Source organism: Astyanax mexicanus, unplaced genomic scaffold (assembly GCF_023375975.1).
Source record: "Astyanax mexicanus isolate ESR-SI-001 unplaced genomic scaffold, AstMex3_surface scaffold_39, whole genome shotgun sequence".
Taxonomy (NCBI): Eukaryota; Metazoa; Chordata; class Actinopteri; order Characiformes; family Acestrorhamphidae; genus Astyanax; species Astyanax mexicanus.
Genome location: NW_026040049.1, coordinates 1198679 through 1226568, shown reverse-complemented (window position 1 = coordinate 1226568; position 27890 = coordinate 1198679). Strand labels below are relative to the sequence as shown.

General features: G+C 34.1%; 1 protein-coding gene across 2 annotated transcripts; it reads right to left on the bottom strand.

The window, feature by feature from the left end:
* Positions 1 to 2641: 2641 nt before the first annotated feature.
* Positions 2642 to 18818, bottom strand: LOC103023347 (myelin transcription factor 1). Of its 2 annotated transcripts, XM_049473569.1 has the most exons (8): positions 18741 to 18818; positions 14632 to 14758; positions 8937 to 8968; positions 7611 to 7835; positions 7362 to 7511; positions 6337 to 6382; positions 5739 to 6187; positions 2642 to 3427 (listed from the first exon to the last, which is right to left on the bottom strand). In XM_049473569.1, exons 3-8 carry the CDS (start codon positions 8948 to 8950, stop codon positions 3202 to 3204), a joined length of 1110 nt encoding a protein of 369 aa, XP_049329526.1. In that variant the 5' UTR covers positions 8951 to 8968; positions 14632 to 14758; positions 18741 to 18818; the 3' UTR covers positions 2642 to 3201. The 2 variants fall into 2 exon arrangements, with proteins under 2 accessions (XP_049329526.1, XP_049329525.1); XM_049473568.1 differs by lacking the exon at positions 14632 to 14758.
* Positions 18819 to 27890: the final 9072 nt, after the last annotated feature.

Below are 27890 nucleotides of genomic sequence, written 5' to 3'. Positions count from 1 at the left end.
TTTGTATGATTCCGTTTCAATAAAAACTTAAATAAAAAAACAAAAACAAAATGAAAATACTTTACAACATATATATCCTTCGAATTAGATACTTGCAAAATTTGAAAATATAGATGTTAAATCTTAATTTTATCTTTTTTTAATGTTCCGTTGTATCTAAATTCTGACGATACTTTGCTTCTTTCTTTTTGAAGAAATCTTTTTGAATATGCCACAAATTTACCTAGATATAGAGTACATTATTAGTATTTTTATATTATTGAGTAAATACTACATTCACCGATGTAAATACTTGACCTCAATACCAAAATTAGAAATTTTATTTACTCTGAAATCCTTTAGAATAGCTAAGAATAAGAAATTCTATTTAATTTTTAAATTAACTGTAATTCCGGAAATGCTGTTCTAACTCACTATAGGGTGAGCTTTGATTCATTTTAGCAAATGTGTTTTTAGCAAACTTCACATGATCTGTAAGATTCCTTTAGAAAATAATGTGAAAAAATTTAACTTTTAACAGTTTTAACAAACAACTAAATTTTAACCACAAATCTCACAGCTTTTTTTTTTAAGATGCAAGTCAAATTTACATTTAACAGGTTTTTAATACATAATTTACTCTCATTACTAGAAATAAGTTTAAGTTAAATCCATTCCTATAAAATTCATTACATATTTGATTATAAATCTCTGTATTATAAGAATGTAACCAGTTAGTAAACACTATAAAATCAGTAAATAAAGATCTGCTGAGTGTACAGAGCTGTGAAGTGCTGATGATCAGTATCTGTCATTAGCTCAGTATGGTGATCATGCTAATAGTGCTAATAGTGCTAATGCTAATAAACGACCCGTTACTGAGGATAACAGCTCTTAATGATTCAGGGAGGGACCAAGGTTAGAATAGCTTTTAATTTTATAGTATAGTTTAATTTTATTTAGTTTTGGTTAGTTAGTTTTAATTAGTTTTTAGAGCAGGTTTCCAAGTTTTTTTTTATATTATTAATGCTTAGTTTTAGTTTAGTTTCATTAGTTTTAATATTAGTTTTAGGTTTTTCATACTTTGGGTTATTTCTAAGGTGCAGGATTCAAAAAGGTATTGTGTAATAAAAAAAAACAATAAACTAAATAAACCATTAAAAATATATATTCAGTAACTGTTAGAAAAAGTATATATGTAATACTGCAGATTAAAATAACCAACAGACTAAAACTGAAAAAAAAAGACCCTATCCATGAGACACGTAATAAACAACATAAAAAACATAAACAAACTCCAATAAAATCTACAGGTTTTACTCACTAAAACACTTCTAAATAAATTAACAAAGATTAAAACAAAGGATATTGTAACTGTAATTTCAGTTTGACTTAGTTAAGTTTTATAAACTGTCAATTCAGTTAGTTTTTAGAGCATGATGATTTTATAAGTTTTTATTTTTTTATTTATGTTTAGTTTTAAACCATTAAAAGAAAAACATATATATATATATATACTGTACTGAGTTACTGTATTGTAATACAGCTGCTTAAAATAGTCAGTAGACTAAAACTCACATTAAGATGAAAATTAAAACCCTATCAATGAGACAGAATCATCATCACACCAGAGAAAAAAAACATAAACAAACTCAGAAACACAATAAGATCTACAGTTTTTACTCATTTTTACCAGAATTACCAACTAAAGACGCTGATAAATAAATAAACAAAGAAAACTAAAACTATGCAAATTCTACCTGTAATTTCAGGTTCAGTTCCAGTTAGTTCTGTTTATTTCTTTTAATTGACGTTTTATGAATTTCAGTTAACAAAAATGTTTTTTCAATTTTAGTTTTTTCATTCGTTTTTGTTACAATAATAATCGATTGCTTTATTAGGCTGCATCAAACACTGTATACCATGTGACACTGGGAAATATAAACCCACGGTGAACGATAAGTCTCAGGACTTTTCAGCAACGGGAACCAAATTGGCCCCAAGTTTTGCTTTCCTTTTTGTAGGTTACTTGGAAGAACAGGTTTTATATGAAGTACAAAAACAGCAATATCTCTCTAATACTATTTAATGGAAAAGATATATAGAAGACGTTTTCTTTGTTTGGAAAGGTACAGTCAATCTGTAGATGGAATTTGTACAATTTTTAAATATTAACTTTGCGGAACTAAGATGTAATAATACTACTAATAATAAAATAATCGAATTAAATTAATAATTAACTAATTAAAGTAATAATACAAAACTATTAAAAATAAAATAAAATGAACTATTTTCATACTTATAACTTAAAATAGACCAGAAAACAGACGTTCACTGATCGTGCGCCTTATATAATGTGCAATAAATATATAAATATGCAATAAATATAAAGTGCTCAGACAAAATTCTATTCTGTGTGTGCAAGATAATAAGGTACTAATAATAAAACTTGGTTTAATTGATGAGAAATTAAGATCAAAAGAAGATAAGATTAATACAGTAAAAAAAACAATTAAAATTAAGCTAAAACTAACTTTTACTTTAAAGAAGGTAAAAGGTAATAATACAAAACTTTAAAATAATAAAATAAAATGAATTATTTTTATACTGTGGTGGAAAATAAAGATTAGTGACAGAAGAAACACGAAAATCTGAGTCTGGATCAAGTGAGCAGCAATTATTTAATAGGAGAAAAAAGACAGATTACATTACAAAGCATGCAAAAAACAGTAAATGAAACATTACAAAGATAAAATAAAATGTAGTGGATTTTATAATTATGTATTATCAACACAACCTGATATAAAACAGCACATTTATCTTAATAAAGAACAGGAAATTAAACATTACAGCCATGCAACGGAAATTTAACTCACAATAAAAGCATTTTTATGTTTCTTCTACCTCAGTTCTATTTTTGTGTTCAGTGGGAGAACGAGTGTATTATGAAAAAATGAATATAGTTTGGCATCCCATTACTTTACAATAATACAGTAATATCACTGGAAATGTATGTTTTGAACACATGAGAAAGATCTTAAAGAATTTAGTGGTGTGATTTTATAATAACCCTTTGATTTTCCTGTTTTATAGGACTCCAAACTCTTGATTTATTTTTCAAGAGATGTAAATTTCAAAATAGATGTTTACTGATGGTGCTGCTTATAATCCGCTAATAATCAGAGTAGCAGTATTTTGTTTGTATAAGATAGTAACAGTAATTTATTTTAAATACTCGAGGAGGATCTTCTTCGATTGAAGCTGCCGCTGATCAATAAGCCAGCGCTCGCTGCAGTAGCGCTCGTGAGCTCCGGTTAGCTCTGTTAGCATCCGCCCCTTCGGCAGAGCCCCGCCCACCGTTATAGGACACGCCTCCAACAGCTTCTCATAGGCCGCTTGTTGTTCCCTGTTTTCGGGGGCAGAATCAGTGGTGTTATCCTCCTGCTCACTAGAAGTAGAGAAAACCAGAGAAACCATGAGATACAGAACACAGGAAAACCATGAGATACATAACACAGGAAAACCATGAGATACATAACACAGGAAAACCATGAGATACATAACACAGGAAAACCATGAGATACAGAACACAGGAAAACCATGAGATACAGAACACAGGAAACCATGAGATACAGAACACAGGAAACCATGAGATACATAACACAGGAAACCATGAGATACAGAACACAGGAAAACCATGAGATACATAACACAGGAAAACCATGAGATACATAACACAGGAAAACCATGAGATACATAACACAGGAAAACCATGAGATACAGAACACAGGAAAACCATGAGATACATAACACAGGAAAACCATGAGATACATAACACAGGAAACCATGAGATACAGAACACAGGAAAACCATCAGATACAGAACACAGGAAAACCATGAGATACAGAACACAGGGAAACCAGGGCTGTTAGCGTTAAAGCGCTAACGCAGGGGTGTCCAAACTACGGCCCGCGGGCCATTTCCTTTTTTGGAGCGCGAGGTATTTTAGAAATAGAATGAAAGTTGGCCCGCTGTTAAGCAAGTTTTTATAATTCAAAGTTTGAACGCTAGATGTCTGAAACGGGCCAAAGAGTCTAAAAGCGGAGAGAGTGTGCATTTCTAGCGCAGAAAAACGGGCCAAAGAGTCTAAAAGCGGAGAGAGTGCACATTTCTAGCGCAGAAAAATGGGCCAAAGAGTCTAAAAGCGGAGGGAGTGTGCATTTCTAGCGCAGAAAAATGGGCCAAAGAGTCTAAAAAGCGGAGATAGTGCGCATTTCTAGCGCAGAAAAAAAGGCCAAAGAGTCTAACAGCGGAGAGAGAGTGCACTTCTAGCACAGAAAAACGGGCCAAAGAGTCTAAAAGCGGAGAGAGTACACATTTCTAGCACACAAAATCAGGCCAAATAGTCTAAAAGCAGAGAGGGTGCGCGTTTCTAGCACAGAAAAACAGGCCAAAGAGTCTAAAAGCGGAGAGAGTGCGCATTTCTAATCATTCATAATCATCAAGTTATGATTAGTTAAATCCAAACAAAGGTGACTTCATAACCTTTATAAACATGTTACTCCACATTACATTTACTGTTGTTAGAATAAATTATATGTGCAAAATCTGAATTATATACATATACAACAAAAAACAATCAGTTATGTGATTATATTGGCATGTTAATTCTGTTATATATTTATATATTTACATTGGATCCTGTGTTTTAAGTTTACGTTTTATAGCTATTTTTGGCAGCAGTTAATATAAAAATATAAACGTATAAACGTTAGATAACCCAAACCCTCCCAGTCTGTTAGCAGAACAAGACATTATCCTAAAAGTCGTTTTTATTACAGTATATTGTGTTTTATTATTACTATTGTTGTGATTCACTGCTCTGATTACTGAACTCAAATTCAGCCCCCCCGCCAGGAAAAGCGCCCTCTCTTTGTTCTTAGTTCTAGATAAAAGCGTGGATTATAGTTTTAGCTAACTTTAATTAGGGTCTCATTTTTATATTTTTTTTACACACACACTCGACACCCCATGCACTCCACACCAACCACTTAGCAACACCTTAGCAACCACCTGGTAAATGTTAGCAACTGCCTAGCAACTGCTTAGCAACTATGTAGAATATGTTAGCAACTGCCTAGCAACCACTTAGCAACTAAATGAAACACGTTAGCAACTGCCTAGCAACCACTTAGCAACCACTTTAGAAATGATAGCAACTGCCTAGCAACCAGATAGCAACTGCTTAGCAACCACCTGGAAAATGTTAGCAACTGCCTAGCAACCATTTATCAAACACTTAGGAACCATGTGGAATATGTTATCAACTGCCTAGAAACTACCTAGCAACCACTAAGCAACACCTTACTATATCAGACAATTATTAGCTTTCCAGCCAATGCTTTTTGGACTTTAACATTTAGCTGGAAGTCAACAGCATAGCAACCACTGTTTGCACGCTTCAGACAGAAACAGTTATTAGCGCACTTTTCCAAGCCAACTTAAAGATCGTTATCGAACTTTCCTTTTCTTTTTTCTGATATTCATCCCCACGTTTCCTACGCCAACGAACACCACTAATATAAATATAATTACATTTCACATTTATTACATTTAATCTTTTATTTAAATTAAAATATCCACTATAAAACTTGCGTCTGAAGAAGAACGAGTGCAATCAATCACAGTTAATCACAGAGTATTGTTGTGGTTATTCTAATGAAAACATATTATATATATTTGATATATTTCACACTTACTATGAGTGAGTGGTGAGTCTCTTGAGCAGGACACTCGCCGCCACCACGTTCCCAAATTCCTGCATGCAGTAGTGCATCTCTGCATTTTCTGAACAGGAAGTGAGACGTCCCTCCGTCAGGTGCTTCTCGTCATCCGTCATCCTGCTGGTGAACGTCCTGGAAGTGTTGCGGGACTTTTTATCATCCTCCTCTTCATCACCCGGCGTCCTGCTGGAGGACGTTCTGGGCATCCAGCTGCTCTCTTCATCATCCTCCTCATCATCTTCCTCATCCTCTTCTTCATCATCCATCATCCTGCTGGAGAACGTCCAGGTGGTATGTTCATCCTCATCTTCCTCTTCCTCATCGTCCGTCGTGGTCTCTTCCTCCTCCTCTTCCTCTTCCTCCTGGCGCTTCCTCTTCTTCCTCGACCGAACTGAGCTCGGCTCTTCGCTGTCCGAACCAGACGCCTGTAAAAAGAACGTTAAAAACACGTTAAAATCACTTTTAAAGTGCTTCCCCCAGCACACACACACACCCGATCACACTCTTTATAACAGGTTATAACAGGTTATAACATATCAAATACATTAAATCAATTAAATACTGAAGATCTTACCGTCTCCTGCTGCTGATTCACGCTCTCTCGTTTCCTCACATCAGGACTGAAATAAAATAAAAACATATTTTATTAATTCTCATGAACGCTCAGGAACGAGGGTGGAAGTATTTATTAAACTAACAAGAGAAAACTGAACGAAAAACGCAAATCAAGAATAAACTAGGCTAAGAAAAAAACTGACTTTATAAACAGACTAAAAAAAAAATAAAAAACAAAGAATACAAAACAAAACTAAAACTAAACAGATTTAACAAGAAACAATGAACAATCAACAACAAACCAACTAAAATATGAGAAACACAAAAAAATATACACAAAACATTTCACAAAATATAAGAAACATTTTATGTGACACTAGTAAGGAACAGGGGTGTCATCATGTTTTCCTTCTAACTCAGCAAGTTAACTAAAGCTAAGCTAAGTAAACAGAACTGTAATTCTTATAAAAAAACATTTTCTTAATCAAGTGCTGGATGTTAATCTACACAGATTTCTCTCCTGAAAACTGTTTGTTTGGCATGATGCATTAGCATTATTGGCTAACCATTAGCTCTAGTAAATACCGCCCGCTAGCGCTACACTGAGTAACCCTGAGTGTTCCGGTAAACCACGGCGATATTAGCAAGTTGTTCATACCACATAGCTTATTTTAGCACAGTAAACACGGAGACTACAGTACAATACTTAGCGTGTTAGCAGCTAATGCTAATACTGCTAAAACTGAACTGAAAACTCCTGTATAATGCTGTATAATACTTCAGTGGAGTGGCTTTAATACCTGCTCCCTAATATCCTTAATAAAATTAAAGGACTTCTAAAGAATTTTAGTGCGCCTTTTAGTGTGAAAAATACAGTATATATGCAAGGAGGGCGAGGAACACCTGGGGAAGGAAACGAGGGGGCGGGGTTACAAACAAGACACACCATAGCACATAGCACCATAACACTAACAGCTAGGGCTCAGACAGGACTATAACAAAGGATCATGTGCTTTAAAATAAATTTTTATTTTAAACACTCACCCAGAGCTCTCAGAATCTGAATCTGATTCACTCTCAGCCACGCCCACTGCAGGGGGAGGGGCTTCGGGCAGATATGGAATAAGAGGAGGAATGGCTTCAGGAGGGATGTTGACCACAACGTTCCCCCTGTCCTTCAGCTGCGCCATAAAACTGTTAAAAACAAAAATGAAATAAAAACGGGAATCAGCTTTTTAGGATTGGTTTTAAAAGGGTTTTTAGGTAAAACTGATTAAAGTATCAGAGTTTTACCAGCGGATAGGATCCGGCTGATCCATGATCCTCCTGATCAGACTGTAGTCCCACACCCGACCGTCCCTCAGCAAATCCTGCGCCGTCATCTTCTCCATTTCCACCTCCCTCTCCACCTCAGCTGCAGACCTCCCCCTCATGCACCGCCTCCTCAGGTGAGCCCCCAGGTTCCAGCGGGTCTTCTTACAGACGGGACACAGCAGGTACGGCCTGTAACAACCCTCGCTGTTACAGAAAAAACATACATTAAAAATACAGATTATTATAACTTTTTACTTTCTGTACACCTTTACCTTTATTTCATTTATTCATTTCTTTTTATTCTTTACTTTGAGTCCAGTTACTTAAAATAAGGTAAAAAAAATTCTAAGAAAGACTGATTAAGATAAGTATTCCTAAAAAAATAAGATATATTGCTTTAATTTTTTTTTCACACTTTAAATATATACACTTTTATCTTTTAAAATAAACATAAATTGATTTTTACTTTTTTTAAGGAAAAAAAAAATCATGTTAATCATGCATTGTTATATGTAAATAAAATAATTCAGCATAAAAGGATAAAATATAATGTATCTTTTTATACATCTAATTTTCTGTTTTACATTTTGAGCCTTGTTTTATTTTATTTTGGCATGTTACCTTGTTATTTAATTTATTTTATCATTGTACACAAATAAAAATGTATTAACTAAAAGTGAAAAAAACTGTAATTAAAAGAAAAAACAGTAACTAACTGGAACTGAATTGAGAGTTTATAGAACGAACTGAAATTTTATGTAGAATATGTTTTTTGTCTTTGTTCATTTAGTTGTAAGTGTTTTACGTTAGCAATTCTGGTAAAGAGGAGTAAAACCTGTATATTTTATTGGGTTTTTTTATTTGTTTAATATCTTTTATCTCTGGTGTGATGATTTTATTTATTTTTATTTGTTTTTAATTGTTTTATTGTATTTTATGTTTCTTTTAAAAGATAAAAAGTGTATATAATTAAAGTGTGTTCAGATGCTACATGTTCTACACTGCAAAAAACAATCTAATGATTTTTTTTAGGAAAACTTATCTTAATCAGTTTTCTTAGAATTTTAATTGGACTCAAATTAAGCACAAAAAGTCTCCAGTCAAGTTATTCTGATTCTTGTTTTCAAATTTAAGGTGATTTCTGTTTTTCCTACTTTTGTCTAGTTTTTGCCAATAGTATTTTTTGCAGTGGAAAAATAAAACTACAAAATTTACTTAAAAAATAAAAACTACAGCGTGTATACATATATATATACATACACACACACACACACAGTTTAAGACAGATAATAAAACTGTACTCACACGAATGCAGCCATCTCAAGCAGGAAGAAGATCTACGAGCAGAAAGAAGCAAAGATCAGTGAAGCAGCTTCCAAACTAAAACTAGAAGTAGAACTGAGACTCTCAGTTCCAGCTTTTATGTAGGGATATAACCCTGCCCCTCCAGTCTCACAGTCCCTCCCACTACCACCCAGTCCCTCCCACTACCACCCAGTCCCTCCCACTCCATTAACAAAAAATAACAAAATAACAAAAACTAAAAGTGAAAAACATTTTCTTCAACTGAAACTAATAAAAACTGTAACTAAAAGAATCAAACTGTAACTAACTAGAACTGAATTGAGAGTTTATAAAATTAACTGATATTACAGTGTCATTGTATGTGTATTAAGTGTTTTTTAGTTGGTAATACTGTTAAAAATGAGTAAAAACTGTAGATTTTATTGTGTTTGAGTTTGTTTATGATTTTCACTCTGGTGTGATGATGATGTGTCTCATTGATAGAGTTTTTATTTGCATCCTAATGTGAGTATTACATGCAGATTTTAGTGTACCTTTTTGAATCCTGCATCTCAGAAACAACCCAAAGTATAAAGAAAAAAAAGACTAAAACTAATGAAAACTAAACTAAAACTAAACATTAATAAAAAACGAAAAACAAAAAACCCTAGCAAACCTGCTCTAAAAGCTAATTAAAAATAACTAAATCACGATTTTACTGAACTAAATCGAACTGAAATTACAGGTACAATATTCTTTATTTTAATCTTTATTTATTTAAAAGTGTTTTTAGTTGGTAATTCTGGTAAAATTAGTAAAACCTGTAGATTTTTATTGGGTTTCCGAGTTTGTTTATGTTTTTCTCTCTGGTGTGATGATGATGATGATGTGTCTCATGGATAGGTTTTTTTATTTTAATTTTAAGTGTGAGTTTTAGTCTGTTGGCTATTTTAAGCAGCAGTATTACATGCAGTTTTTAGTGGACAGTTGGATGTTTAATATATATTTTAATGGTTTATTTTGTTGAGTTTTTATTACACACTACCTTTTTAAATCCTGCACCTCAGAAATAAACCAAAATATAAAAAAATAAAACTAATAGTAAAACTGATTAAAACTAAACTAAAACTAAGCATTAATCAAAAAATTAAAATGTGGAAAAACTAGCAAACCTGCTCTAAAACTAATTAAAACTAACTGAATTGAGAGTTTATAAAACTAACTATTTTGAACTGAAATCACAGGTACAATTTGCTTCGTTTTAATCTTTGTTAATTTATTTTTAAACATTTTTTGAGTTGGTAATTCTGGTAAAAAATAAGCATCAGTGTTTCATATATTTTTTTTGTGGACAGTTGTTTGTTTAACAGTAACTAAATATATAAATATATATTATTTTTTATGGTTTATTTTGTTGAGTTTGTATTACACAACACCTTTTTAAATCCTGCACCTCAGAAACAACACAAAGTATGAAAAAAACTAAAACTTATATTAAAACTTAGGAAAACTAAATTAAAACTAAGCATTAATAAAAATAAAAAAATAATTACAACTAACTGAACTGGAGGAGGAATGGTCAAAACTAAATAAAATTAAACTATACTATAAAATTAAAAGCTATTCTAACCTTGGTCCCTCCCTGAAACATTAAGAGCTGTTATCCTCAGTAATGGGTCGTTTATTAGCATTAGCACTATTAGCACTATTAGCATGATCACAATACTGAGCTAATGACAGATACTGATCATCAGCACTTCACAGCTCTGTACACTCAGCAGATCTTTATTTACTGATTTTATAGTGTTTACTAACTGGTTACATTATTCACATAAAAGAGGTTTATAATATAAAATATGTGATGAATTTTATAGGAAAGGACTTCATTTTAAACTTCTTTCTAGATATGAGAGTAAACTACTTATTAAACGTCTGATAAATGTAAATTTGACTCACAGTTAGATTAGTTGTGAGATCTTTTTTTTAACTGTTAAATATTCTGTAGCCAAACTGTAATAAAGATAAGACTTCAGATAATTTTCTAAAAAATGTTACTCAAAATGTGAAGTCTGAACATTGTTGTTTTATTCTATAAACTACAGACAACATTTCTCCCAAATTACAAATAAAAATATTCTCATTTAGAGTATTTATTTACAGAAAATGAGAAATGACTGAAATAACAAAAAAGATGCAGAACTTTCAGACCTCAAATAATGCAAAGAAAACATAAAGTTCATATTCATAAAGTTTTAAGAGTTCAGAAATAATCAATATTTGGTGGAATAACCCTGGTTGGTTTTTAATCACAGTTTTTTTTTTTTCATGCATCTTGGCATCATGTTCTCCTCCTCCACCAGTCTTACACACTGCTTTTGGATAACTTTATGCTGCTTTACTCCTGGTGTAAAAATTCAAGCAGTTCAGTTTGGTGGTTTGATGGCTTGTGATCATCCATCTTCTTCTTGATTAAATTCCAGAGGTTTATAATTTGGTAAAATCAAAGAAACTCATCATTTTTAAATGGATTCTTATTTTTTTTACAGAGCTGTTTTCTTTTAAATCTGCCCCAAACTGTGCATTTTTTTTCAATAAAGAGATCAGAGAAGTGTAGCGCAGGTTATGCATTTAATTTTTGCACGTTTTTTTTTTTTTTTGCATGTTAGCAAGGAAAAGCAATGCATCTTGTTGATTACATTTTACATTTTTACACTGCTTTTTTTTTACATTTTGCTGCTTTTAAGTTTAAAAGTCAGGACACATTTAATTAAAAAAATGAGATAATTCAGACAATGCATTTTATTCACTTTATATTAATAGTATATAATATAATCTAATAATGTCAATATTGCATGATTTTAATCTGGAAGCTCGTTTTTAATGCATTTGTGTTTCTTTAAGTTGGAATGTCTGAAGTTCTTGCCGCAGTCAGAGCAGTAATACGGTTTCTCTCCGGTATGAATTCTCCGGTGGATTTGGAGATTGCTCAGTTGATTGAAGCTCTGCCCGCACTCCGAACAGTGATACGGTTTCTCTCCGGTATGAATTCTCTGGTGGGTTCGGAGGTGAGTCTGTTGTTTGAAGGTCTTCCCGCAGTCTGAGCACTCGTACGGTTTCTCTCCGGTATGAATTCGCTGGTGTTTTCGGAGTTTACCCTGCGTAGTAAAGCTCTTCCCACACTCGAGGCAGTGATGCGGTTTCTCTCCGGTATGAATTTGCTGGTGTCTTCGCAGGTTACTCTGCTGATAGAAACTCTGGCCGCAGTCGGAGCACTCGTACGGCTTCTCTCCGGTATGAATTCGCCGGTGTTTTTGGAGATTTGCGTGTTGGGTAAAACTTTTGCCGCAGTCTGAGCAGAGAAACGGTTTCTCTCCGGTATGAATTTGCTGATGTCTTTGGAGATTACTGCGTAGCGCAAACGTCTTCCCACACTCTGAGCACTCGTAGGGTTTCTCTCCGGTATGAATTCGCCGGTGTCTTTGGAAATGACTGAGTCCCATAAACGTCCTCCCACAGTCTGAGCAGCAGTGAGTTTCTGGTGTTGGTCTAGGAGATAAATTAGCGTTGAGAAGATCTGAAGGTGTTTTCTCAGGGCTGGAGGTGATAGAAACCGTACTCTCGCGTTTAACCTCTCCAGACTTCAGCATTGTGAGAGACGTCTGGATATCTCGTGTTTGCGAGAGTAAATTTTAACTGTAGAGGCAGTTTTAAAGAATTCATTCGAAGACGACGCCAACAACGATGACGATCGGAAACTGGTCTTTCTGGAAGAGACGAAAAATTATAATGTCATATATTTTTGTAATTCGATAATATTTTAGCTTTGCAAATGTATTTGTGTATTAAAGTCAAGTATATTGGACTGTAGTCTGAGCGATTACTGTGTTAAAACAAGCTATTGGGGAAAAAACGCTGGCTAATATCACCCTGGCTTACCAGAACAGTCAGGGAACCTCAGTGTAGTGCTGGCTAGCTCTAGGGGTTAGCTGCTAATGATAATGCTAATGCTGCTGCACCCAGCCTTAGTAAAAATCTGGAAATCTAAGCTTACTGTAAATAAAGAAGAGAAATCTGTGTCGATTAACATCCAGCGCTTGTTTGACTTTGAAATTCTTCTAGACCAGCTGATTTAGAAAGGGAACATGGAGACACCCATGTTCCTTACTAGTGTTGCATAGATAGTGCCCCTTACAATATGGTGCGCCTTAAAATCCGTAAAATACATTGCACAAAGTGGAGGGAATAATTCTACATTAATCGATTTCAACCACCAGCTTTAGACTAGTGGTTTTCAAACTGTGGCACTGTGGTATTGTATTTGGAACAATAAAATGATATATTTAAGATGACTGAAAATTAAAGGCCTGTTTTTCTTCATATTTCCAGTTTCTTATAGTTGTATTTTCATTAGGTGGTGTCAAATTTAACAGACTGTTTGATACTCTGGAGTTATGGCAACTGGAAACTGAGCAAAAGGCAATTTTTACTACCTCAGTAGTATAAATTAATGCTAAGTTCAGAGGATCATAATAAAAACATGATAAAATAATTTTCCTTGTTTTTTTAGGATATTAAAAGGGACATTGGTCTATTTTCATAATTTCATGTCATCTTCAACAAGCTATTTGATAATATGGAGTTTAGACAACTGGAAATATGCAGAACAGGCAATTAATTCTCATCCAATATTTTGAATGCACAAACTTCAGAGAGTCATAATAAAAAAAATGGTACAGTACCTTTCTTTGATCTTTAGGCTATTCACAGTCTAATAGTTCTATTTTCATAATTTGGTGTTAAACTGAACAGACTATTTAATAATCTGGACTTAGGGCAACTGGAAATATGAACATCAATCATCAATTTATTCTCATTTAGAATTGATCATATTCAGAATGCCATATTCAGAGGGTCATATTAAAAATCATGGTACAGTAATATTTCTTAATCTTCAGGCTATTCACAGTCTTATAGTTATAATTTCATTATTTGGTGTGAACTTCAACAGACTATTTAATAATCTGGAGTTAAGGCAACTGGAAATATGCAGAACAGACAATTTATTCTCCTTCAGTATTGTATTAAATGCCAAGTTCAGAGGGTCATAATAAAAAAATGGTACAGTAATATTTCTTATTTTTTGGGATTTTCACAGTCTAATAATTCTAATTTCATTATTTGTTTTCAAATTGAACAGAATATTTGATAATCTAGAGTTACGGCAACTGGAAATATGAACAACAGGCTATTTATTGTCAATTAATTTTCTCAAATGCCAGCTTCGGAAGGTCATAATAAAGAGATTATACAGTAATAATCTTTGTTCTTTGGGATATTTACAGTGTAATAGTTATATTTTTATAATTTGGTTTCAAATTAAACAGACTGTTTGATAATCTGGAGTTATGGCAACTGGAAATATGCAGAACAGGCTATTTATTCCCTTATTCTCTCTACTTAAAAGCTAAACTCATTTTGCTCACCCCAATCCTGCTCTATACTGGTGAATCATTATTATATAGTATTTCAACTTTTTAAGGTGGACCTTATCTATCTATCTATCTATCTATCTATCTATCTATCTATCTATCTATCTATCTATCTATCTATCTATCTATCTATCTATCTATCTATCTATCTATCTATCTGCTGCTGATCTGGAGTCAGGAGTAAAGTGAGAGTAAACAGTGAGTAAAAGTGTAGTAGAGTTCTTTACCTGCAGCAGATCAGATCCTGTTTCTCTATAAAACACTGCGGACTGAGATCTTCTTCTTCTTCTCCTTTTGTGTTTTTATGGCAGTTTGGCACCAAATTTATATGGAGCATTACTGCCACCATCTGGACTGGAGTATATGGTTCAGGAGTTTACAAGAAAAAAAAATAAAAATAAAATAAAAATAAATAAAATACAATAATAATCCCAAATCCTGTTAATTCGTCCAGTATTTTTTAAGAAACAAATTTAATATTTGAAACGGACGTCACCTGTACTTAATTGCAGAATTCCCTTAAGACTGAACAGGGGTGGGTTTTCTTACTTAAGATTGATGGTAGGCCTGTCACAATAATCGCAATATCGATTTATCGTACAATAAATGAACATGATCTCAATCATTTTTGATAATGGTAATATCGTATGTTGTGTTTATTTTTGTTTGTTCGCACACACTACAGTGAACAGTATTTTAGCCAGTCATGCTTCAATATTAATAATTGTGACTCCATACACACAGTATGGACTAAAGTAGATGAAGAAATAAATATATAATCCTAAAATAATTATTCAAAAATAATAAAAGACATTATTATTATTAATTTTTGCCATCTTTAAAAGTGTGTAATTGCATTTTTATGCTATTCTGTTTTCATTATATCAGTGGTATTTAATAGTCTTAAAATTACAATTGTATCGCAATAACTTCTAGGACAATATATCGTCCACAAAATATTCTTATTGTGACAGACCTAATTGTTCGATAATTAGATAATTCGATTTTTTCAAACCCGTGTGTAAACTCACTCGCAGATTAACGAGTAAACTGACCCAATCGTTATTTTTAAAGTTATTTATAAAGTTAAGCAGTTCAGCAATTTTAAGTTGCTTCCAGTTCAGTACCTTAAACACTAATTTTAAGGGAGAAAAGGTATTATTTCCATGGTTGAATTATTATATTATATTATTTTATATTATGTTATGTTATATTATAGGGCATATTGGAACTGATCAATCAAACCCATGAATAAATCATTAAAATCCAGATTAGTGATGTTAGAGTGTTTTACATTAATGTTGCAATTAATGCAATTAATACATTTCTGCAGATGATGCTCACAGACTAAACAAAGCTGCAAACTCTCCAGGTCTGTGGATTCTGTAACCAGGCTGTTACTGTACCATTCACACACTTATATACAATTTATATCAGACCAGGAATTACAGGAATTTAACACCACATTATGAAAATAGAACTGTATCACTGTAGACAGTCTAAAAAAAATAAAAATATTACTGTACCATTTCTTTATTATGACCTTCTGAACTTGAGATTTGACAGTAGTTACTGAACATTAATTGCCTGTTCTTCATATTTCCAGTTGCTCTAAATACATATCATCAAATAATCTGTTAACTTTGACTCCAAATTATAAAAATAGATTTATTAGTCTGTGAATAGCCTAAAGAACAAGGGGGATTACTGTAACATTTATTTTATTGTGACTCTCTGAACTTGCCATTTAAAAAAAATATTAAAGGAGAAATTAAATTGCCTGTTCTGCATATTTCCAGTTTCTCTAACTCCAGATTATCCAATAATCTGTTGAATTTGACACTGAATTATGAAAATAGAACTATTAGTCTGTAAACAGCCTAAAGAACACAGGATATTACTGTAATTTATTTTTATTTTATATTTTTTAAATGCTAAGTTCAGAGGGTCATAATAAATAAAATGCTACAGTAATATTTATATTTCTTTAGGCTATTCACAGACTAATAGTTCTATTTTCATAATCTAGTGTTAAATTAAACAGATTATTTGATAATCTGGAGTTAGAGAAACTGGAAATATGCAGAACTGACTAATTATTCTCTTTTAATATTTTTAATGTCAACTTTAGAGGGTCATAATAAAAACATTGCACACCAATATTCTTGTTTGTTTTAGGATAGTCGCAGTGTAATAGTTCTATTTGTATAATCTGGTGTTGCCTTTAACAGATTATTTGATATTCTGAAGTAGTGCTGTGCGATTATGATGGTAAATATTGTGGGGATGATAGAAAAGTGCTACTTAGCTTCTATCATCCCTATTTATTCTACAGTAAATTCATTAATTATTCATGCAAATATATAAAGTAGGCTATGATGAAATGTGTTGGCGTGGTCACTTTGCATAAACTCGGTTTATATAAGTGATAATAAAGTAATCTTTGCGAAAAAAGCTTCATTATGTGTTTTTTTTGCGACGTGGCGCTGCTTCACGTTATTTGACAGACACTTTAAAAAATGTTAATTGAATTTATTTTGATAACTTGAAAAAATGAGCTACTGCATCTACCTCATCTGTTTTTTATCATGTGATACATATATGTTGCTGCATTAAAAGGTAGTAATTCTCATTTTTGAAAGTTTGGTTTAATGTCACTTTTAAAAAATATATATGATATATGAATTTTCCCATATCTCCCAGCACTAATCTGGAGTTAGGGTAGCTGGAAATATGCAGAACAGTCTATTTATTTTTTTTAAAGAATTTTATCAAACGCCAAGGTTAGAGGGTCATAATAAAGAATGATACAGTAAAATCCTCAACAGTTCAGGATATTTACAGCATATTCAGTCTATTTTTATAATTTCGAGTCAACTTCAGCAGATTATTTGATAATCTGGAGTTGAGGCAAGTGAAAATATGCAGAACAGGCCATTCATTCTCCTTTCATATTTTTAATGCCAAGTTCAGAGGGTCATAATAAAAAACTGTACACTAATATTCTTATTTTTCTTGGGATATTCACAGTGTAATAGTTCTATTTGTATAATTTGGTGTTGCCTGCAGCAGATTATTTGATAATCTGGAGTTAGAGCAACTGGAAATATGCAGAACAGGCAATTTATTTTTTTTTAAAGAATTTTCTCAAACGCCAGGGTTAGAGGGTCATAATAAAGAATGATACAGTAAAATAAAAATAAAAACTGTTCAGTATATTTACAGCGTATTTGATCTATTTTCATAAATTGGAGTCAACTTCAGCAGATTATTTGATAATCTGGAGTTAGAGCAACTGGAAATATGCAGAATAGACAATTTATTCTCCTTCAGTATTGTATTAAATGCCAAGTTCAGAGGGTCATAATAAAAAATTGTACACTAATATTCTTATTTTTCTTGGGATATTCACAGTGTAATAGTTCTATTTGTATAATTTGGTGTTGCCTTCAACAGATTATTTGATAATCTGGAAATATGCAGAACAGTCTATTCATTTTTTTAATGAATTTTCTCAAATGCCAGGGTTAGAGGATCATAATAAAGAATGATACAGTAAAATTTCCCAGCAGTTCAGGATATTTACAGCGTATTTGGTCTAGTTTTTATAATTTCGAGTCAACTTCAGCAGATTATTTGATAATCTGGAGTTAGGGCAACTGGAAATATGCAGAACAGGCAATTTATTTAATCTCTATGTAGTTTCTCTAAAAGCAAAACTCATTTTGCTCTGGAGAATCATTTTTATATAGTATTTAAACTTTTTAAGGTGGACCGGTGTTCCGTCGAGGTTGTGCTACCCACCGCTACGTGCTTCCTAAAGGCACTGCGCATGCGCTGACCTACAGTTATTCATTATTTCTCGTGTGTTTTTTATTTATAATAAATATATTATTTTTGGGATTTTTTTTGTGCATTAAACAACATGGACTCACTGTCATTGTACAACAAAAGTTTACATAAAAATTTATATTAATAAATACAATAATTAAAAGTTTAAAAGTAGTTTGTAATGACCTCTCACTGCCACAACTGTACAAACTGTACAATCACACAGTGATCTGCGGTCTTCAGAGATTTACACAGACTTCCGCTGAGAACAGGCTCTAATATGAAGCTTTTTCTGCATTTTTAAAGTTAAAAATACTACCAGGGTAGCACGATTTGATAAGGTAACACAACTCGACACAACACCGGAAAATCTGAATCAGAAACTGGTGAATAAGAAGCACCTCTGATCTCCAACCAGCTCATAAATCCCCCATCAGCCCTCAGCTCAGGAGTCAGTAGTAAAGTGAGAGTAAACAGTGAGTAACAGTGTAGTAGAGTTCTTTACCTGCAGCAGATCAGATCCTGTTTATCTAGAACCGTACAGATGATCTTCTTCTATTTCTCCTTATTTCAGGTTTAACGCAGATGAAGCTGCATTACCGCCCCCTACTGATCTGGAGGCTGAAGTGCGACTTCAGGAAGTGACGTTTTTTTTTAATTTATTTATTTTTCATTTTTAAATGAACGTTTTTTTCAGGTTATTTGATAATCTGGAGTTAAGGCAAGTGAAAATATGCAGAATAGGCAATTTATTCTAATTAATTTCCTCAAATGCCAGCTTCAGAAGGTCATAATAAAAAATGGTACAGTAATAGTCTTTGTTCTTTGGGATATTTACAGTGTAATAGTTCTATTTTCATAATTTGGTGTCAAATTGAACAGATTATTTGATAATCTAGAGTTACGGCAACTGGAAATATGCAGAACAGGCTATTTATTCCCAATGTATTTTTCTTAAAAGCCACACTCATTTTGCTCACCCCAATCCTGCTCTAAACTGGTGAATCCTTATTATATAGTATTTCAACTTTTTAAGGTGGACCGAAAAATCGGAATCGGCTTTCAGGAAGTTTTTTTTTCGTTTTGGAGTATTATTATTGGTCTGTTTATCATCAAATACAGACAGATATGATGTCTAGCCTACTTAGGAAACATGGAACTATATAACTACTACTAACAAAAAAAAACACAACCTTAATCTGGTTTAGTTCACTGTTTTTTTTATTTATTTTTTTATTAACAAACGGCAATATTCAAAACTAACATCAACATGTACAAAAATATATCTTTCAATAACATCTCACCTCCCCAAACATCACACATCTATATGCACATTAATATTGGCATGTTAAACAACTAAGAATTAAACCAAAACAGTTCCATGTATGTTCAATAATATAAGAAACTTTTGGTCCTAAAACAGAGAAATAAAGAAGGAAGAAAAAATAAATAAAAAGGAGAGAGATCTAATCTAACAGAGAAAGATGATAGCCTAGTCAATAAAATTGTATTAAAATATACTAAGCATTATTATGCTATAGTGCACTAAAGTAATACAGTGTTTTCTTGTAGCAACATTATTATTATTAATCAGTATATTTAACTAAAATAAAAGAACTTTTTTTACTTATCACACTTTAATTATAGTATAAAAACAGTACAAAAAAAGTCTTACTTAAATTTAGCTAAAAAGTGTACTTAAGTGTACTAAAATTAACCTATTTTAAATATACTTTAAATAAGTAACATTTAAACTTTTAAACTACTTCATGTATGTAACCCCATATTTTAAATATGCATACAGTAAAATTATAATACGTTTGATAACGAGTACTAATTACAACTGTATCACTATGTATTATTATACACCAGGTATATTAGAGTATATGTACTAAGAATTGATGTCAAATATATGTTATATATACAAATATACTTCTTGTTCCTGAAAGAACCACTATTTTCCGATGGATTTTCTAAAATGCCAAATTCAGAGGGTCATAATAAATAAAATGGTACAGTAATATTCTCTACTGTTCAGGATATTTACAGTCTATATGGTCTAATTTCATTATTCAGTGTAAACTTCAACAGACTGTTTGATAATCTGCAGTTACGGCAACTGTAAATATAAAGAACAGGCATTTTTTTCTTAAATGCCAAACAAAATGAGCACACGTTTCTACACAACTCTTGGTCAATGAATTCAATACAATTGTTTAATACTAAATAGCGGAAGATGATTAGATCACATGTATATTTTCTTTTAAATAACTGCAGAACTAATTGTTGATAAAAATCCAAAAATGTACTAAAAATAAAGTCTGTTTTCAGTCTCTGTCTCTTCCTTCTGATCTTCTGTCGCCCTTCAGTCAATCCCAGGTCTACTTCAGAACTTGCATCCAGGGCTCTGTTAACACCCACCGTCTTCTGCAATGATTATAAAATCATTTCTTTAGATTAAAAATTCAGACCCCTTCATGTTTTCTAAGTGGGAGAACTTTCAAAGTCACAGGGTGTTCAAATACTTATTTTCCTCACTGTATATGTGTGAAATATGGTAAAGAAATATATTTGGCTGTTTATATTACTATATTCTTGTTGTAAATGTACCAAAATGGTGTGTTTTCCTTTGTTGCATTTAGGAAACATAATACAAGTAGAACACTTATGCTTATTTGTGATAAAAGGGCAAAATAGAATGTTATATTTGATATACCCACTCACTCAAAACTTTCAAAATTATACTTTTCCTTCTGATAAATATTATTTATGCAATTTAAAAATTTGTGTTTCTTTCATTATTTTTTTTATTATTATTTATAATGACCTATTTTATGTTTTTAATCCCTTTTAAACTGTCAAAGCTCGGCTGCATTGTAAATCAGAGCCCCCTCAGTGTACCTATACCTTATACTATCACATGTACTTTATACTATTACATGTACTATCACATGTAATATATACTATCACATACAGTAGCTAATACGGCTAATATATTAAGGGGGGCATATCCTCCTTTGATTAAACAACTTATAAAGGATTGTTAAAGTAATTCTGGGATGTAATCAGTAGTGGAGAGTAAATGAATTAAAAGTATATATTTAAATATATCATCCAATTTAACAACCAAACTCCTTCCAAAAAAAGCCCAAACATCAGTACAGACCACATCCCTGTTTTTCACTGTTAAATACCACCTGAACTACTGCTTCCAGTTCAGACTATCACTTACTGTACTCTGTCTGCTGGAGCTTAAAGCCTATTGTACAGAGTAACTGTAGTGAGACTACCTGTGTATTTCCATTAAAAATGACCAGTTATTTAAACGTGTCAGAGAATTCCTCTGTAACATCAAAGTAATGTTTGATATCATCAGTGACATCACGACCTTCACAGTGTTTTATTTTCTATTTATGGGACTGAAGACACTGTTAATGCTGCATGTTCAACAATAAATAATAATATTATTTTCACTTTATATATTCTCATATTAAGCTTAAAGTAAAGCTTAAGCTTAGTCACAGTAAAATATCACAATTTTTTGGTAAATTTAAATGTATATTTGAAACGAGATACATTTCGATTTACGTAGATCAGCCATGTCTTCATTAAATTCTGATTTTATCTAAAATTGACTGTCCACCCTGTTGTGCAGCTTGTTGCATGAATGGAAGATAAATAATAAAATAAATAAATAAATAAAAAAGAAAAGTAATCAAGCTGTAAAATATGATTGTGTGTAATCTGACGTCTTATACAACTATATAGAGGATAAATAGTAAAAATAATCACATATATTGATTAATTTTAGAAGGTTTTTAAGGCAAAGGGGTACAGTGTCCTAAAAATGGCCCACCAGTGATGAAATATGTTAAAAAGGGAAGCTTTCAATGGGTATTTCTTTAAACATGACTACGTGTTGGTATTTAGGTTTCTGTTTCTGGTAATCTGTATATCTGGATTTAATGGGTGTGTCTATATTACTGCAGTGCCTTCAGGGCAAATACAGAGCAGAATAGGCTAGTTTGGGCAGGCCTGGAGCTCCAGACCTGTTGCTGTTCTGTCAGCTGTACTGTAATTATAGGGAGACACACCCATTCCATCAGACCCAGTCGCTTCTCATAAACAGCTTTACTGTTTACCAGAAACTGAAACCTAATCTCTGACACACAGTTATGTGATAAAATTAACACAACCCAATAAAACAGAGCAGCTATTATTATTATTATTATTATTATTATTATTATTATTATTATTATTATTATTATTATTATTATTATCAGCACTGCATTGATTAGCAGTGATTAGCATAGTAATGGTGTATGAGGTGTAATGGTGAGTGTTAAGCTGGTATAGTGAATAACTCAGATACAGCAGTGCTGCTGGAGATCTTACACACCTCGGAGTCCAAGCTGCACTGAGAATGGACCACCAATGTGGACCATGTGGACATCACACAGCAGGATGGGTACAACCAACAGATTACACTGGAGATTCCTGTATCCACACTGGGTAAAATAAGAAATTGGAGATTCTACAGGTTCCGTATGGATCCTGCAGCACATTTACCCACAGGTGTTGCTACAGCTGGGCCTGTAGATCCTGTAGCTCTACACTCGTAGGTTGAGTCCCGGCTGCTCCATAAATGCTGGATTGGTGATAAATCTGGAGAGCGGGCAGGATGAGGAAGTGCTGCAATCTGGTGGAGACATTTCTGGGAAAACCTTGCTGTGTGTGGGTGAACATTATCCTGCTGAAAAATGCTATTTTTTGGAAGTTCTGCCATAACAGGCCACAACATGTGTCTGCAGTATGTTCTGCACAGATCACTGAGATCACTGTTAGTAATGTTCCTCCTATCACTACTAGGAGTGACCGACACTCACTGTATGAGATGCTCCTCAGATCATCAATCATACCTGCAGTTTACACTGTGAACTCCTTAGTCCAAACCTGCAGTTTACACTGTGAACTCTTCAGTCCAAACCTGCAGTTTACACTGTGAACTCTTCAGTCCAGGTCAAAGGCAGGATTGAAGCTTCACCATGAGACTCCATACTCAAATCTGCCTTTCGACAGATCTCAAACAGGACTTTGATTTGTTGCTAAAAATGATATGGGTCAAATCTGCAGTGTTCCAGTTTTTTATTAGGGTTAGGATTAGGGCTAATTCTATTACATAGCACACTCTTGGTGGCAGTTGATATTTAGAAAGATTTGGGACGGGAGAGCGCTGGTTCAAATCCCATTCATGTAGCTTGCCATCAGCTGCCAGGGCCCTGAGAGAGCACAGTTGGCCTTGCTCTCTCTGGGTGATGTGGAAAGGCACTGTGAGCTGATGCATCAGAACCGATTCGCTGTGCTTTCCTCCGAGTGTTAGCACTGTGATGCTACTCAGCAATGCTGCATCAGCAGCAGTTCAAAAAGAGACGGAGTCTGACTTCACATTTGTCAAAGGAGGCTTGTGCTAGTCTTTACCTTCCTGGTGTTTGAGCATCATTATTGATAGGAGGAGTCCTAATGAGTGGATGAGATCATTGGCCATGTAAATTAGGGAGAAAATAGGATAAAAAAATAAAGGATCTGGAAGAATCTATACAATGTTTAATCCAGAATGGCCCCATCACTAACATCCATACGTGGGCACAACACAGAACCCATGGGCAAAATGTACTGGTTCATACAGGCCTCACATGATCATCTTATTTAGGTTATGACACTTTTAAAAGTATTAGAGCTGGAAACATTTCAAATGTGTCTGTCTCTCCCTAAACCACAGGCAGACCATGATTTCTAAAAAAGCAGAGATAAGATAAGTGCACATAATCTGAAGTGAAAACATGAAACCACAGCTCAGGTAAGTTTCTGTTCATCAGAAACAGAAGATCAGAGGCCCCACCCATCCCTCCCCGCTCTCACGCAACACTATAAAACTTTGCAGTAGTCTGGTTCAGCCAGTCTTTCACCACTTCCTCTTACCGTATGATCACAGGTTTCTCCTGTAGTGAACAGTTTATCTTCTCTTCTTCGCGAAGGACTAAGAGGAGTTTGAACAAGGGCTGGGACAGGATGACCCGCAGGTCCCTATCTGATCCAGAATCTCCAGTGGAAATGGTCAGTGGTGGAGAAAGTCCTTTAGATATGAATCCCTGTGTTGACACAGGTCAGCACAGGGGCCGGCAGCTCACCTGTCCCAGCCCTCCGGAGCAAGGGACTGCCTTCATGGTGAGTAATACTGTGTGTGTCTGATCTAAAAGCAATGGGATGAAGGGAGAATATAATCTACAGTTTTTAGATAAAAACAATGGGTATAATTTATATTAATACTTTATTGTTCTGAATGTTAATATTGTTTATCTCAGGTTTCCAAGAAGCGTAGTCCCTCACCTCCAGAGGAGAGTGGACCAGAATGGCTTGCACGGTAAGTCGCATATTAATTTGCAATACCCTCAGGCAGAAAGGCATTGCAAACTTCTTTAACCGAAAAATAATAAAGTTTCCTGTTCAGAATTCTGCTCTTCCTGACCATTTATCAAAAAAGACATTAAAGACACACTATGCAACAAAACACTGTGATGATTTCTCTCTTTCTGTGCATTGACTGTGGCAGCCATTGTGTGTAAAGGTGTTTGATCCTGTTACGCCCTCGCTATGTTTTCCTGTGTTTTCCCCGTTTCCTAGTGTGTTTCTCTTGTACTTTTCCATCACGTGTGTGTAATTTGTAGCTCCGCCCCTCGTTACCTGTTTCCCCAGGTTTTCAGTGTTTCATGTTACTATAAATAGCCCTCCTCTGCCACCTTGTCCTCCGTCGGTCTTTGCACCTTCCTCTATCGTTTGTCTCGCCACGTTTGCTATTGTTTGTTCACGGTTTCGTTACGCTCTATTTATTTCTTGTATTTTTCTAGTCACGTTTCTTGCCTGTTTGTTTCTTTGTTTATTTTGTATTTATTTACGTATTTATCCTTTGTATATATATCCCTAGCCCTGTTTTGTACTTATCTGTTTAGTTTAGCTCTTTGTTTGTTTTCCCTGTTTGTTTATGTATATATATTTATTCGTTATCCCCCTGTTTGTTTATTTGTTTATTTGTTATTTATTAAAGTCTTGTTCTTACCCGCATATCAATCCGCCTCCCGTCTCAACCCTGCGTTACAGATCCACTGTTTTTATAACTGTGGTCTGCTGCTGGATAGATAAGTAGCTAGTGGGGATGTTCATTTTGATCAATAGTTAATTCATTGGCTGAACATTGTTGCTTGGGAAATACCTAATGCTATATAACTGCCTTTCAATCACTTGCTTTTTGGTAAACTTGCTTTATAAGTGAAGTTCATTGCATGTTTCTGTATTTACGTTATTAGATATATTGTTATTTGGTACAGATTTGGTTTAAAGTGTGCTTTACTATGAGCTGCAGAAACCAGTACAAGATCTGGTTGCGTTTGCTAGTCGCCATAAAACTTACAAAGCTAGAGTGTTGCCTAGACTAGCATTCACTAATTACCTTAGAATGGTTAGATTTCTTTCTGATTTTATTATATTGTAGATGTGTTTATATATTGCGTTCACCGATCTGCTGTGCTCAAAACAATCATGCAAGGCGAGAGTGAGAAACCGGAGGAACAGCATCGCCTGTTTACAACAGTGAATATTTACACTTAGCCTGTAGGGGGAGCCTCGTAAGAAAACGTAACAGTTATTCATGATTAATTTTGTCTGGTAGTTTTCCTACAGTCCCTAAAGTGCCAAATATGCTCAAATATAATCATACACAAGTTAAGTTTAGTAAAATAAAGGTGCAGTAAAGATGGTGGTTATAGTTTGTTGTTTATCATGGTGTGAACTGCACTTTGTCGATCTTCGAGACCTTCAGTCTGATATACACAGTGTAGCATCACCCTCTACCTTATACAGTATCCGCACTGTGTGGAAATGCTGAATATAAACTTATATATAATATAAAACAGTGGTTTCTCACTTTTTAATGAGGATGTGTCATTTCCAGGAAGAAGACTCGACAGAGTGAATGTCCTGCTGATGATGAAGCAGATTCTGCTGAAGGCTCGAACAGTACGGACAACACTCTCAACACCACCGACCACCCAGCTGACGTAGACACCAGTCAGACCACCACCGACCACCCAGCTGATGTAGACACCAGTCAGACCACCACCGACCACCCAGCTGACGTAGACACCAGTCAGACCACCACCGACCACCCAGCTGACGTAGATACCAGTCAGACCACCACCGACCACCCAGCTGATGTAGACACCAGTCAGACCACCACCGACCACCCAGCTGATGTAGATACCAGTCAGACCACCACCGACCACCCAGCTGATGTAGACACCAGTCAGACCACCACCGACCACCCAGCTGACGTAGATACCAGTCAGACCACCACCGACCACCCAGCTGATGTAGACACCAGTCAGACCACCACCGACCACCCAGCTGATGTAGATACCAGTCAGACCACCACCGACCACCCAGCTGACATAGACACCAGTCAGACCACCACCGACCACCCAGCTGATGTAGACAATATGAAGTGAGTACCAATAATAAAGTATTATTAGCTCTTCAGTTGTGATGTAGTAATAATAATTTTATAATCTCCTAACTTCATCATTTACAGTTCTGTCCTTATTAAAACTCTTTAACAATAAGCCATTATGTTTATCTAATATCATAATGCTAACTCAGTATCACATGTTCATGTTAGATCTAGTGATTCATATTCGTGCTTTTTATCATGTTTTACAGGATCGTTCCAGCTGGAATCCCTAAGACTGTGAAGCTGTCCCCTGAAGAGTGGAATAGTTCAAATTTAATTGATTATTACTCAATGACAAATAGTTTATTGTATCCGGACCTGTCTAATCGATCTCAGTCTATCCCTCTCATCTTAAAACTATCTAACCATACCCGTCATATTCCTGGATATGATTCTGACAGTACTATCAAGAACATTGTTTCAATTCAGTATAAAAAATGTTGTCAGTCATTAGATAAAAAGACAATGGAAAAGATCAATAATAAGGATCAGTATGCATTAATTTTTTTTAGAAGAAATGACGGCTCGTATACAGACCCCTCTCAACTGTATTTCCCAACAAACGGAGGTCATATTCACAGTGAGGATTTTATAATTAAGGCAATTCGACGTCATATTACTAATGGAAGCATCAGGCAGTACTGTGAGCTGTGGATCTTCTCACTGAACAGTCCGTGTTTGGGGAGAAAAGATAAGGATCCCTGTATGATTAATTTAATCAGGTTATCATATGTACTGGGCAGATTTTATCAGATTAAAACTTTCATCACATTCTCAAAACCATACGGCCCAACAGGTTCCATCGTTTCTAAATTACCAGATCACATCTACAGAACCTGTTCCTACAGAACCATCCAGAACAGTGCTCACCATCAGGACCCTCCACCAACCATCCCTGAAACTGATCAATCCACTAAATCCACTAAATGTAGAAGAAAGAGATGTGATTCGTTACCAGCTGATATCTCTAATAAACCCCTGACTTCTCTAACAGTTAATCAGAACAATTATCAGTCTTCTACCAGACTGCCCCCTCCTAACACTCCATCCCAAATACAGCCAGGTACAGTAAAAATTAAATTGAAGATAAAAAGA